Below are 15,408 nucleotides of genomic sequence, written 5' to 3' on the forward strand. Positions count from 1 at the left end.
AAGGTAGTTTCATGCCACCATCAGACTTTTTTAGTAAACCAGGTTCTATGACTGAGATTCTTGCCACTCTTTTTGGAAAGCTGGAGAAAATCCAGGGAGATCAATGACCAACACAATCCTCTCTAGAAATTAAAATTGCAGTGTTAATGGTTGATGAAAGCATGGTTTGTTTGGTCTGAGTAGGGCAGTCACATAAAGAAATTAGTCATGCTGCCAGTTGCCATGAACCTAAGATCTTTGGAGGAATATAAAAATTAAGGGTACTGAGCCTTTTTCGCAGAACTGTTGCATTTCCAACATTGTCCCCAGGCAATCTGATTCCAACCCTGCTGAAGAAGTTTTCAGCCATCATCACCCCTTCTAGTGTACACAGAAATTGCAAGACTTAAAAGGTATATGCTGGCAATCAGTATAAAACAATGGGCTTCAGACAACTACAAAGTTGCTGAGGATGGACTATGTTTGTACATGATTACTATCGCTCTGGAATATGCTATGGGGTTCATGTTGATTGTTTTTGTTATATTGATGTCATTCCAAACGTCAAACAATAGGGTATTAAAGCTTAGTTAAGTTACCCTGCCTTTCTTTCCCAGCTTTCCTTTCCTAGGCAATTTGTAGAATTTGTATACGGCACCAGCAGTTTTTATCTTTCCTTACATTCGCCAGCAAGATGCAGTTTACTTTATTTGACATAGCACATAACTATAGAAGGGCTAAAGGATTTCTGGAAATCATTTATACCAGCCCTCATCCCCACCCCAAAGCCAATGTTGGATTTCCAAAGGAGATGGCTTCATTTTTCCTAGTCTGTTGGCTCTCAAGTTTGGGTGCATCAGAATCACATGAGGGCTTGTTAAAACACAGATCCCTGGGCACCACCCTCAGAGTTTCTAATTCAGTAGATAGGGAGCTTGCATTCCTAACATGTTCCATGGATGCTCCTGTTACTCATCAGAGAACCACACTTTGAGAACCGTATTCCTCCCAAAGTGAGGCAAAGATTGAGAGAAAGCACCTTTCTCAACTGACACTTTACTTCTTCAGTATTTTAATTCATTAAATAATGTAGCATATCAGTAATCTACTTCCAGTGATCAAGATTAGAATGTGTTTCCCAGCCTAGAGGAAGACTTCATCATTAGCACAACTCCAGTGGTATCACAGGAGGAGCGTGCTGTTAGAAGGGGCTGGCCAAAATGTGCTGCTGTTTCTCCTCCCCCTCTCCCTTCACTTTCCCCTTCCCCCTCTTCCTCCTTCCCTTTCTCCTTCTAACTGTTATCACATACTTTTGTTTCTAGGAGCTTCAGCTGCAATCTGGACTTAAGGCCAATATGGATGTCCAGGGTGGTCTAGCTATTGATATCACAGGTGCCATGGAATTTAGTCTATGGTATCGTGAATCTAAAACCCGAGTGAAAAATCGGTAAGCATATGTATAGTACTCTATGAGAAGAACCACAGAGGTTTCTTTTCTAATTTTATTGGAGTATAGTTGATTTACAATGTTAATTTCTGCTGTACAGCAAAATTATTCAGTTTTATTGATACATATATATGTTCCTTTTCATATTCTTTTCCATTATGGCTTATCATAGAAAATTGAATATAGTTCCCTGTGCTATACTGTAGGACCTTGTTATTTATCCATTCTATATATAATAGTTTACAACTTCTAATAGCAAACTCCCAATCTTTCCTTTCCCCACCCCACTCCCTCTTGGCAACCACAAGACTGTTCTCTATATCCAGAGATATGTTTTTGGAATTCTTTAACCTTCCAACACCTCAAATTCTATGCTTTCTATTTGTAATCATTAAATCATAGAGCAGGGAGTAACCATGGGAAGTCATTCTTACCATAGATCCTTATGAGCAGGTAGGTATCTAATACAACTTAGAGAAGGATCTTTTTGCTTTTAAAGACATCCATGGACAGCTTGCCCAGTTGGTGAGACATCCATCTTCTCTTGGTATTCCACTTTCAGTTCAGTTCAGTCGCTCAGTAATGCCTGACTCTTTGAGACCCCATGGGCTGCGGGACGCCAGACTTCCCTGTCCATCACCAACTCCTGGAGATTGCTCAAACTCACGTCCATTGAGTCGGTGTTGCCATCCAACTATCTCATCCTCTGTCATCCCCTTCTCCTCCTGCCTTCAGTCTATCCCAGAATCGGGGTCTTTTCCAAGGAGTCAGTTCTTCACAAAAGAGGGACAAAGTATTGGAGCTATGAATATTCAGGACTGATTTCCTTTAGGATTGACTGGTTTGATCTCCTTGCAGTCCAAGGGACTCTCAAGAGTCTCCTCCAACACCACAGTTTAAAAGCATCAATTCTTCAGTGCTCAGCTTTCTTTATGGTCCAACTCACATCAATACATGACTACTGGAAAAACCATAGCTTTAACTAGACAGACCTTTATTTTGCTTTTTAATATGCTGTCTAGGTTGGTCATAGCTTTTCTTCCAAGGAGCAAGTGTCTTTTAATTTCATGGCTACAGTCATGAAACAAGCAGGGTAATAAAATATTCCACTTTAGTAGTTGAGAATGCTGTGATAAAGCTTTACTTTTAAGCAAATTATTTTAGCTTATCCCTCTTGTTGAGATTTAAAATCTTTCTTGTTTTGCTGTCTTCAGTGGAGAAATAAAGATGATCACTTTTGTGCAGAATCTAAGTCTTAAATATTCTGAGTCCTTTAAGTGCATTTATCAGTGTTCATTTTTCTAAACAGAATTTTCTCAGGTCCTTTAGCTTTTTAAATTTACCCATCAGATCAAACAAAAGCATTTTATTTTGACCTTAAAACATCTTTGAACCAGAATTATAATCAAAAGGATAATTCTTCTGTTTGTTATAGTATTGAAGAAAATAAAATGAAAATGAAATTAATTTTTACATTTTTGGATATTTAAAAACACAGTGGGGCAGAAGTGAGATAGGAGAGCTAAAATTAGATTTTTAAAATTTATTTTGAATAATGGATGAAAGAATTGAGAAAAATCAAAAGGTAGCACACTTAATATGAAAGATGATGCTCAGGGTTACTAAAAGGAACCAAAGAATGAGAAATGGGAGAAGCTTTCAGAAGGATAAGCAATGCAATTTAGGGATTCCCCCCGAATCAGTCATCTTTCACCTCTTTCTGATGTATTTTCTGGATAGAAGTTTTCCCAAATTAAACTGAATTGAATTATTTGCAGAAGGAAGTCAACAACAGCAATGCCAAAAAAAAAAAAAAAATCTGGCTTTTTGAAAGGGACACAGTATCACTAAGTGTCTACCAGTGTCTACATTATAGCCAATTCATCTTCAATTTTCCATTTGCTCATTTAAAGATGATCTAAGCCTTTGTTGAGTGTAAGATGTGAGAAGCTATGGTAAAGGATTCAGGGATTTATTTTTTTTTAACTTATTTTAATTGGAGGCTAATTACTTTACAATATTGTAGTGGTTTTTGCCATACATTGACATGAGTCAGTCATGGGTGTACCTGTGTTCCCCATCCTGAACCCCCCTCCCACCTCCCTCCCCATCCCATCCCTCTGGGATGGTGTTCAGCCCTGAACACCCTGTCTCATGCATAGAACCTGGACTGGAGATCTGTTTCACATATGATAATATACCTGTTTTGATGCTATTCTCTCAGATCATCCCACCCTCGCCTTCTCCCACAGAGTCCAAAAGACTGTTCAATACATCTGTGTCTCTTTTGCTATTTCACATATAGGGTTATTGGTACCATCTTTCTAAATTCCATATATATGCGTTAGTATACTGTGTTGGTATTTTTCTTTCTGACTTACTTCACTCTGTATAATAGGCTCCAGTTTCATCCACCTCATTAGAACTGATTCAAATGTGTTCTTTTTAATGGCTGAGTAATATTCCATTGTGTCTATGTACTACAGTTTTCTTATCCTTTCATCTGCCGATGGACATCTAGGTTGCTTCCATGTCCTGGCTATTATAAATAGTGCTGCAATGAACGTTGGGGTACACGTGTCTCTTTCAATTCTGATTTCCTCAGTGTGTATGCCCAGCAGTGGGATTGCTGGGTCATATGGCAGTTCTATTTCCAGTTTTTTAAGGAATCTCCACACCGTTCTCCATAGTGGCTATACTAGTTTGCATTCCCACCAACATTGTAAGAGGGTTCCCTTTTGGATTCAGAGATTTAAATGATACCACCTCTGACTTACTTTTCACTGGCAATGGCAGCCAGTGTGCTGTGAGTAGGACAGCAAACATTAGTACGTCTATCAAAAGAGCATAACATACAACTCAGATTTCATCTGAAGTCTGCAGTTAAATTAGAGTGGTCCTAGAGGTAAGCCTTCTACTAGAATTGCTTATCCTCTTCATTTTCCTCCCAGCCTTTATCCCACTCAGTCCAGTCTGTGATCGTTGGAGAACCTATGATATCTGTCCTTTCTGAGGCATGCAATGTACATGCTGTAGGAATTGTTCTTCATGATACTGTATTTTTTTTTAAATATCTTGGCAACCATAGACTTCTGTCACCAAAGACCTTTTAGAGAAAGTAATAAAATGAATTAAAATAGCTACATAGAAGCCAAAAGAGAGATCATTACCAAGAAAATTGTTGTAAACATCAGCTGTCTTCTGGGTGAGCTTAGATTTTAAGATAAACAGGTATTTCTGACTTTCTGAAAGGACCAGATCCCAGGCATCTTTTCCTCTTGGCTCTTGATATGCCCATATCAAACATTAATGCCAGATAGACATTTCATTCCCACATTTAGAACTGAAGGCTGGGAGAGGACTCAGAGGTAAGGCAGATTTTCACTGCCCAATTCCTAGAACTATCCAGAATTCTAAGCAAATTTAGGTCACCTCTTAGTCCCTTTCCAGTTATCAATGTCAGAAATTCAGACCCCATGGTCTGTTAGTTCAGCTCAATTAAATGTGATTCATGGATTATTTTGCTCAATTTTTAGGGTAAGTGTGTTAATAACTGGTGACATCACGGTGGACTCCTCTTTTGTGAAAGCTGGCTTGGAAATTGGTGCAGAAACAGAAGCAGGCTTGGAGTTTATCTCCACGGTGCAGTTTTCTCAGTATCCATTTTTAGTTTGTCTGCAGATGGACAAGGAAGATGTTCCATACAGGTAAGAAACAGGACTTATGGAATGTTCCAGGGCCATCTAGAGTTCACCAGGAGCTTGCACCCAATTTTGAGCATTCCACAGAAATTAAAGGAAAACGGTAAAACCCAGTGAGACATGAATTTTCTTTAAATGAGTAAAGAATAATCGATAAGACTAAAAAAATAATGTCAGTTTCTAGCATTCCAAGAAACTATAATGACAAGTTCATTTGATTCTGGAGATACTATCATATTCTAGCCCAGAAATAATTTATCAAGGCAACAAAGAGATTTGATTTAGTATAAGTTTCCACATAGTTTCAGCAAAAACACTAGATGCATGTTTACTATCAGCTGTTTACACAATTTTCTCTTGGATAGAAAGCTCAAAACAGAACATCTGACAATCATTTACCATGGCTTAAAAGCCCAAATGAGTTCACAAGTTTTATGTAATCTGTATAACAGCAGCTTGACCTGGTTTAAGTTTTGGCTCAAGGTTAAGTGTTGGGGATTTTGAACTTTAAAAAACATGCTTTTCTTAGAGTACTTGTGTGTGCATGCTCAGTCTCTCAGTTGTGTTAAACTCTTTGTGACCCCATGAACTATAGCCTGCCAGGCTCCGCTGTCCGTGGAATTCTCCAGGCAAGAACACTGGAATGGGTTGACATTGCCTTCTCCTGGGGATCTTCCCAACCCAGCGATGAAACCCAGGTCTTTTGCATTACAGGCAGATTCTTTACCATCTGAGCTACCAGGGAAGCTCTCTGAGGCTATTAAGCAGTTGCTAACTTATATTAACTCATGTCTAGAATGGACTTCCCTGGTGGCTCAGATGATAAAGAATCCTCCTGCCAATGCAGTAGACCTGGTTTCAATCCCTGGGTCAGGAAGATCCCCTGGAGAAGGGAAAGGCTACCCTCTCTAGTATTCTTGCCTGGAAAATCCAATGGTCAGAGGAGCCTGGTGGGCTACAGTCCGTGGGATCACAAAGAGTTGGACATGAATAAGCGACTCACACACACACACACACACACACACACACATGTCTAGAATAAACCTCCATTAACACATTAAAAAGAAAATCAACCTTCCCGTGGTCAAAATGCAGTGACCAGCAGCCCAGGCACAAGGCTAACTGATCTGGTTCCACAGTTCACTTGGCCCAGAGCTCTGGGGGTGTTTCCCTGTCAGCATTGTTGGCTTAAACCCAGATGGATTTGCTTCTTACTGAAAGGGGAGTACCCCCAAAGGCAGGGCCCCTGGAATGAGGGATGGGGGACATAGCAAAGCCTACAAAGCTTAGCAGCATCTCCAAAAATCTGAGAGACATTTGGTCCTTCATTCCAGAAAAATGAGTGGCAGGACTCTCATATCCCAGGCCTGTGAAGTGTATCTGTTAGTGGGAAAAGAAATGGAAAGAAAAAAATCACCCCACTCGTGGGAATGAAAGCTTTGGTACTAAAGTCCTTTCTCAAATGGTTTTAACTCAGAAGCTTGAAGTGTTCATTCAATAACTGGGCTCTGGTGGGTGTGGTGTGACTATAATATGTGTGTGATTTTGTTATTATTGTTGTTATGCAGGCAATTTGAGACAAAATATGAAAGGCTGTCTACAGGCAGAGGTTATGTTTCTCGGAAGAGAAAAGAAAGCCTAATAGGAGGATGTGAATTCCCGCTGCACCAAGAGAACTCTGACATGTGCAAGGCGGTGTTTGCTCCTCAACCAGAGAGTAGTTCCAGTGGTTGGTTTTGAAACTGATGGCGGCTGTTTCACTAGACTCCATCTCGCCGGAAGGGATACGATGTGACATGCCTAAGTATTGCTCTCTGAGAGCACAGTGTTTACATATTTACCTGTATTTAAGAGTTTTGTAAAACGTGGTGAAAAACCTCACATAATTAAGTTTGGGCCTGAATCGTTTGATACTACCTACAGTGTCATTCTGAGCCAATCTATGTGATACTTTTAGTAGCATTCTTAGTTTTCCTGCATCTCTCTCAAATCACATTTACTACTGTGAAACTAGTTCTGCCCTAAGAAGAAACTATTGTTTAAAAAAAAAAAGACATACACACACTTGGGGGAGCACAATTTTGTTTCAAAAATGTTCAATCACTTATGAAGTCCTTGGTAAAAATCTTACATGGCTTGTCTCTACCAAACATGCCCAATCAGGAAAGTAGACTTTTTGTTGCTGTTTTTAGGGGGCATGAGGGGAAAGGGACATGACTCTTAAAGGCTTCTGTCAACTATGTTCAAGAATTAATATTTATCTCTTCTGTTGTTAGTTTTATTGAACACTGAGGTAGAAAGCACACAGAATTGACACGTACCATCTTGTGTCTCTGCTGGCCGCATAGATTGCTAGAAGAAAGCCCATCAGTCCTCTGCCTTCTGCCTTACAAATGTCAGACTGAGCTTATCAGAATTAGAACTACTAACTTCAGGAACTCCATTTGACTTTTCTTGTGCTGTGTCTCATTGAGACTTCAGTGTGGTCCACTGTCCTTTATAAGGAAGATCCACAAATAGTCATCATTTTTTATCTTTCAATCAATTGTTTTGTGTTGGAAGTTCCAGTCTGTTGGACTACAATCTGCAAAAACTGGGAGAACTTAATAATACTTTAAGGAACTGGTGGATTTGGATTCTAAAATATGAAATCAAGAAAAGAATGTCTTTATTTGTACAAATTAAAAGAGACATTAAAAGAGACATCTCTTACGTCTCCTGTATTGGCAAGTGGGTTCTTTACTACTAGCGATCAGTACTTTACTTTTTTTACGGTTGAATAATATCCCATTATATAAATATGCCATTTAACAGTTGATGAACATTTGGATAGTTTTCACCTTTTCATATGTTAACCATTTTCAGGTATTTACTAATAAAACAGACACATGTGTTACTAGTGACAGGCCCCAAACAGATAACAGATGCTCACTTATCCATGAAACACGCACACACACACACACACACACACATACAATGGAAGTTTAAGTAGCCCACCATTAATTGTAAATTTAAGATGACATGTGATGAAATAAATATGTGGAATTCCTGCTGAATTGCTTTTGTCTTCTATCACTTGGTTGTTGTCATTCAGTCACTAAGTCATGTCCAACTCTTTGCAACCCCAGGGACTGCAGCACGCCAGGCTTCCCTGTCTTTACTATCTCCAGGAGTTTGTTCAGACTCGTGTCCATTGAGTCAGCGATGCATCCAGCCATCCATTACTTTGAGCACCATATTTTTCTGTTACCCTCACTTTCTGAGTACAGACGCATATACAACTGAGGCTCTACAGCTCTACAGAATACGCCAGGTGCTCTAGTGAGTGGTCGGAATCCTTTGGAAAACACACTGCTGAAAACAGCAGCAGTCAGAGCTCTTAAAAACAAGCTCTAAGCCCCAAAAAAGTTTTTTTTTAAAAAAAACTTTGGGCCAGCACACTTACTGTGTTATTGAGAAAAGAATAAGGACTAAAAAGCAGGAGGGCTTGGGGTTTACTGGTAGTGGTGGTGGCCTTGGCCTTGGAGGAAACATTCTATAGAGATACCGTTGTTGCAAAAGCAAGTTGATGCAGAGCACTGAGCTCAAGATGTGAGCTAAGAAGCCCCGGCCATGCGATGCTTAGCAAATCCCAGCTACTTCTGTGATAACAGCCTGTGTGGTGTGTGTGTGTGCATGCTTAGTCGTGTCCAACTCTTTGCGATCCCATGTACTGCAGCCCGCCAGGCTCCTCTGTCCATGGGATTTTTCAGGCAAAAATACTGGAGTGGGTTGCCCTGCCCTCCTCCAGGGGATCTTCCCGATCCTGGGATTGAACCCACGTCTCTTACATCTCCTACATTGGCAGGTGGGTTCTTTACCACTAGTGATAAGTACTTTACTCTTTTTATGGTTGAATAATATTCCATTATATAAATATACCATTTAACAGTTGGTGAACATTTGGGTAGTTTTCACCTTTGGTTATTATGAGTAGTTCTGTTATGAATTCTTTTGTGTACAAATTTTTGTATGAGCATATATTTTTATTTCTCTTGGGTATATGCCTCATAGTAGAATTGCTGGATCAAATAGCAATTCTATGTTTAGACTTTTAAGAATTGCCAAATTGTTTTTCAAGTGACTACACCATTTTACATTTCCACCAGCAGTGTATAAGGTTCCTGATATCTCCCTATCTTCAACAACAATCTTACTGCCCTTTTTAAATTATAGCCATCCTAGTGGATGTGAAGTGGTACCTCACTATTGTTTTTATTTGTGTTTCCCTAATGACTAATGATGTTGAGTATTCTTCAATGCACTTATTAGCCACTGCATATTATTACATCTCCTTTGGAGAAATGTTTATTCAGATCCTTTGCCCTTTAAAAAATTGGATTATTTGTCTTTATTATTGAGTGGTAAGAATTCCTTGTATATTTGGGGTGTGAGTCCCTTGTCAGATAAATAATTTCTGAGTAATTTTTCCATTCTGTGTGATGTCTTTTCACTCTCTTGATAATGTCCTTTGAAACACAAGAGTTTTTAATTGTAGTGAAACCCAAGTAATCTATTTTTCCTTTGGCTGCTTGTACTTTTGGTTACATCCAAGAAACCACTGGAAATCTAAGGTCACAAAGATATAAGTGAAGTGAAGTCACTCAGTTGTGTCCGACTCTTTGCGACCCCATGGACGGTAGCCTACCAGGCTCCAACGTCTGTGGGATTTTCCAGGCAAGAATACTGGAGTGGGCTGCCATTTCCCTCTCCAGGGGATCTTCCCAACCCAGGGATCGAACCTAGGTCTTCTGCACTGCAGGAGCCACCAGGAAAGAGTTTCATAGTTAGCTCTAAATTAAATGTTTGACCTAATTTGAATTAATCTTTATGTATGATGTGCAGTACGGCTCCAAATTCATTCTTTTGTATGTGGACACCTGGTTGTCCCAACAGCATTTGTTGAAAGTATTTTTTTTTCCCATTAAATTGTCTTGACATCTTTGTTGAAAATCAGTTGACTGTAAGTATAAAGGCTAATATCTGCATTGTCAGTTTTATTCCATTAACCTGCATGTTATCTTTATTCCAGTAGGATATAGTCTTTTGATTGTTGTTGCTTTATAGTGAGTTTTGAAATTGGGACCTATGAGTCTACCTACTTTGTTCTTTCTCAAGATTATTGTGGCTATCCTGAGTCCCTTGAGTTTCCATATGAATTTTAGGATTTAGCTTGTCAATTCCACAAACACAGCTGGGATTCTGATAAGGATTATATTGAATCTGTTCATCAGTTCGAGAAGTATTACCATCTTAACAATATTAGTTCTCCTGATCCATGCATGTGAGACACCTTTCCACTTACTGAAATCTTTTAAAATTTCTTTCAGTGATGTTTTGTAATTTTCAGAGGATAAGTTTTGCACTTCTTTTGTCAAATTTATTCCAAGTGTTCTATTATTTTTGATGCTACTGTGAATGGAATTGTTTTCTTACTTTCATTTTCAAATTTTTCATTGCAAGTGTATAGAAATGCAATTTTTTGTATTTGATCATGTATCCTGCAACCTTGCTGAACTCACTTATTAGTTCTAATATCTTATGATAGATTCCTAAAGATTTCCTATATAAAAGATCATATCATCTGTAAGTAAAGACTGTTTTACTTCTTCCTTTCCAATATAAATTGCTTTAGTTTTCTTATTGCTTAAATGCCCTGGCTAGAGCTTGGAGGCTGAACATTGAATGGAAGTAGTGAATGTGAACATAGCAAAGATGGTGGTGCTAGTGACGATGGTGTTGGGGGTGAGAGCAATGAGGGACGATAATAACCCCAGAACATGAAGGAAGGCTCAAATCACTTGGTAATACTCCAGTTCTATTTTCACTAATTAATTTTACTTTAAAATTCATAAAAACTTATTTGAAAGCTTAAAACATTAAAAATAGTCTAAATATGCTCCTGTCCAGGGAGGAGGGACAGAGTTCAAGATGTCTATCCTGTCATTGGGCGTCCCACATGTTTCAGCTGGCTCCTGACATGAAGAGTCTGTTCTGGACTCAGGTTGATCAAATATTTCCTGCACTTTCTGCATTAATTTAGGTGTCAGTTGAGACAGTGAGTACAGAAGATGGGTGGAACTGGCAGGTTGTGGCTTGAAATTCCAGGTCTACAATCTGTTGGTTGAATGATTTGGGGCACACGGCTCTATTTGTCCTCTTCAGAATAGGTATGATAATCCTATGTCACTGGGTGGTTTGAAGAATTCCTCCAGATAATGAATATATATAGTGCAGAGCACACAGTGCTGAGCTGAGTCACTCAGTCGTGTCTGACTCTTTGCGACCCTGTGGACTGTAGCCCACCAGGCTCCTCTGTCCATGGGATTTCCCAGGCAGGAATACTGGAGTGGATTGCCATTTCCTTCTCCAGGGGATCTTCCCAACCCTAGGGATTAAACCCAGGTCTTCCACATTGCAGGCAGATTCTTTACCAACTGCACCACCAGAGCACACAGTAGCATCTGATAAATGTTCTTTTCCACTTTAATTAATGTTGTTTTAGTATTAGCGATGTCGTGAGCAATGTTCTTAGTCATCAATGATCAGTTTCAACAAAATTATATTTGTTGATACTTTCTACCTCTTCCTTCCAACTAGTGAGATAGCAGTGGTCACGTTTCTCTAACTCTCAGGGTTTGGTGCAGTGTGGCCAGGATATCTGAGCCTCTCACAGGCAGCATCCAGGAGAGTGGGAAGCAGGGGAGGACAGTTGTGAGGGCGATTTGGAATAAGACCACATGATTTCTTTACCTTTCTTCAGCTACTACTTAACCAGGATTGGCTTCTCTTTTACTCCTTTACAATCCAGGACATCTAAAACCCCCAGATAGAGTCAGGTCTGTTTGTGGCTTAAGTGTGCAGACAAGCAGTTCACACTCGCAGAGCCTACTGCATGATTGCATATTCTATTTGATGAGGTTAGAGAAGAGCATAAAAGTTGATATCAATAAAAAGTCCACCATTGGAGGTATATTAACTAAGCATTTACCTTCCATAGTGGGATTAACATTAATCTAGAATGAGTTAGTAATCCTTTGCTACCCTCCTATTAATAAGAGTTTAATTTGTTCACAGTTGACTTGGAACATCACATAAACCTGTATGCTATTTTCATCCTTCTATTTTTACTAAAAAGATTCCTGCCATAATCTTCTAGGATTACATGTAAAAGTTTGGACCTTCTCTTTCCAGAGTAGGCTTTAGATTATATTACCTGATTCTTTTGTTGGTGAAAGTGAGTCACCTCCATTCTGCTTTGGGTTACCTATCCCCAGTTTTTTAAACTTCTCCCACTCAATTTGCTTGAAGATCAACCATATAAACACAGTCATAAGTAATATTTCTGTGTGAGCTGAATCAAATTATTGAGATACAAAGAGATGTTTATGAGTGAAGATGTTCTAATATATTCCCCAATTAGGGAAGAAGACATCAACTTTTCAATAAAATCTGAGGGGACCTTGGTGAAGCCAAAGCACTTATGGGATGATCAGACAGTTCCTAAGACTTAATTATTTGCACTTCACCAAAGTCTTCCACAGTCTCCCAGTTACACTATGATTCATCATTTTATACAGAACCTCTTAGGCGCCAAACACTACTCTAGGCACTTCATAGGTGGCATATAATTTCAATCTCAGAAGAATCCTATAAGGTAGAAACTGTAATTATACACATTTTCTGTATGGAGAACTAAGCACAGAGAGACTCAGGGCCTTGTGTAAGATCCCATAACCAGTAGAGAATACAGGATTAATCCAGGAGTCTCCCTCTAGCGTTCAAGCACATAATCATTGTCCTCCGCTACCTGCCCAGGATTCACTCTGAGCTCCTAAATCTGGAAGTCAGTTTCCTCTCCACACTCAAATTCAACATTTCATTCCAGCTTCAATCACATGACTCTTCACAAACAGCACCCCTCGAGTTCCTGCCACATATACTCTCCAAACACACCAACATTCGGCTGTTCCAGTTCCTCGTCTCTCATCCTTCCTTCTGCCCAAACGAATCTCCCCAAGCACAGCTTCCATCATATTTCCTGCGCATAGAAGCTGCCAATGACTGAGCCACCTGCTTGCAGGTACACTTAGTACATCTACCACCCACCTGGGAATTATAAACGGTGAGCTTTTCAAGCTTAGATCCACACTTGGAGAGCCTTGCCCTAGAGAAAAAGAAGATACTTAAAGTCATAAGAAGACTCCCAGTCTCTTCTAAAGTTTGCAAACTCTGTGTGTGTGTGTGTGTGTGTGTGTGTGTGTGTGTGTGTGTTTAGAAAGTGGGGTTGTTGGGGGGGGGGTTGAAAGCAAGTGTTTGTATTTTAGCAGTGAATATGTATTTCAGCAAATCACAAGGCGCTTCTCATCCCTCAGTTTTAAGGATAATTTTATACAAGTGAAGTGCTAAAATATGAAGTTTCTAAATAAGGTGTTTGCATGTTTGGGGGTGGATCGTAGGGAGATATCTGTGTCAAAAGTTTTAAGATTGTTCATGACCTTTTATTAGAGGACTTTGTCTCAAGGAAATCATCAGAGATGCTTAGAAAGATTTGTGTTCAACTATGTTCATGGCAGCATTATTTTCACAGCCCCAAACAATAAGAATCAAGTGCTTAAAGTATGAGATTAAGTAAACATGGAATGAGAAATAAGATATTAATGTTAAAAAACATTCCTTTAAAAATACTGGAAGTTAAGAAGGTAGGTTTATAAATTTATGGAAAAAATAGACTACAAAATAGCATGCAAATTATCAAATACACTTGCAAGTAATAATATTTGTTTCTGGAGGTATTTTGCTTAGTGATTAAGAATTTTCCCTACTTTTTAGTTTTTAGATTATTTTTACATTTCTAAATTTCCTTCAAAGAACATGTTCTATTTTTACAAACAGAAGATATCCCAGTAAGTGGTTTAGGCATTTTTAAGCAAACTGTATAGGAGTGAACTTGAATTTTTCAGTAGCAAATGTGCTATAATGGAGAGGTATATTGTAGTAGTTTATATTTCTTTTTTTTGTTGTTGGTAGTTAATATTTCTTGAATGCAACTACAAGCTAGGAGTAATATGCATTATCTCACAATTCTCTCTTTATAATAATATATAACATGCCACATATTGTATGTATATTCTAATGTTATCCTATAATGCTCTATCTAGTGTTTCTTTGTGTGGAATATACATACGTGTGTAATAAAACCTGTTTTTACTCTATCCAGTAGTCCTGAAGGCACATAAGCCTTCAGGGATGATTATACTCAAGGGGCAATCTGTTGATTGGGGCAGAAAAAATATATGTCAATTTTTGCTGTGTCTTTGACGACTGCCTTTTCACACCACTTCTGTTGGATAAACTTCCTGTTAAAGGGCTTGGGCCATCCGGCTGCCCCACACGCTCCTCTCCTTGCTGCCCTTCGACAGCTCCCTGCCCTCTGCGCAGCTAAGCAGCTGCTTCACTTTCAGCCTCTTGCTATCACGCCGTTTTCTGCTTCTCTTCACACCTAGCCCTCTTTGCTCCATGTCTGCCCCATGCTGGGGTGCTGGCATGGATCTCCTCTTTGCGGCCGTTGGCCAGTTTCCTCTTTCAATCTCCATGCCTTCGACAAGGCTTAGACTAAAGAGCTTCATCAGCGTATCAGGCATTCTCACCATGTTTAAAGGCTTCCTGAAATCCTAACCTCTTCGTGAATCAGAATGCCTGGCATACAGCAGACGTTCATTCATTCCTAAAGAACATTAATTCCCTCCATGCTAGAAATACACCAGTGAGATTCCGCCCTCTGGAATTCCAGCATATGCTCAACACACACATAAAGCACACCCAACAAATCTTTATTTTTTTTAATTGGAGTATAATTGCTTTCCAATATTGTGTTAGTTTCTGGGGTATGGCAGTGTGAATCAACTATATGTATACATATATCCCTCTTGAACCTCCCTCCCCTCCACTTCCTACCCCTCTAGGTCATCACAGAGCACTCACCTGAGCTTCTGGGGCTATATAGCAGCCTCCCACTAGCTATCTATTTCACACGATAGTGTATAGTGTATACATGTCAATGAACAAACCTTGTATAGCCCATTCTCATTCTAGATTGTTTCTAGAATCTTTGACCTCACCCACACTAGTCTAAGAACTAACTTTAAAATTCCTTCTTTAAAAAGTATCTGTTTAAAAGCACTCTTTAATTAGGATGGTGGTTAAAACAAGTCCCCGAATTATTTGACACTCTTTCCATTG

General features: G+C 39.3%; 1 protein-coding gene across 1 annotated transcript in view; it reads left to right on the forward strand.

Annotated features, from left to right (window-relative positions):
- Positions 1–8,183, forward strand: part of MTTP (microsomal triglyceride transfer protein) — a 54,300-nt gene extending 46,117 nt beyond the window's left edge. Inside the window, exons 16-18 of the mRNA XM_020884237.2 lie at positions 1,302–1,426; positions 4,963–5,133; positions 6,696–8,183. Of these exons, the coding sequence (XP_020739896.2) occupies positions 1,302–1,426; positions 4,963–5,133; positions 6,696–6,867 (468 nt within the window). The 3' untranslated portion in view covers positions 6,868–8,183. The remainder of the gene's footprint in view (positions 1–1,301; positions 1,427–4,962; positions 5,134–6,695) is intronic.
- Positions 8,184–15,408: the final 7,225 nt, after the last annotated feature.

Source organism: Odocoileus virginianus, chromosome 21, assembly GCF_023699985.2.
Source record: "Odocoileus virginianus isolate 20LAN1187 ecotype Illinois chromosome 21, Ovbor_1.2, whole genome shotgun sequence".
Classification (NCBI taxonomy): domain Eukaryota; kingdom Metazoa; phylum Chordata; class Mammalia; order Artiodactyla; family Cervidae; genus Odocoileus; species Odocoileus virginianus.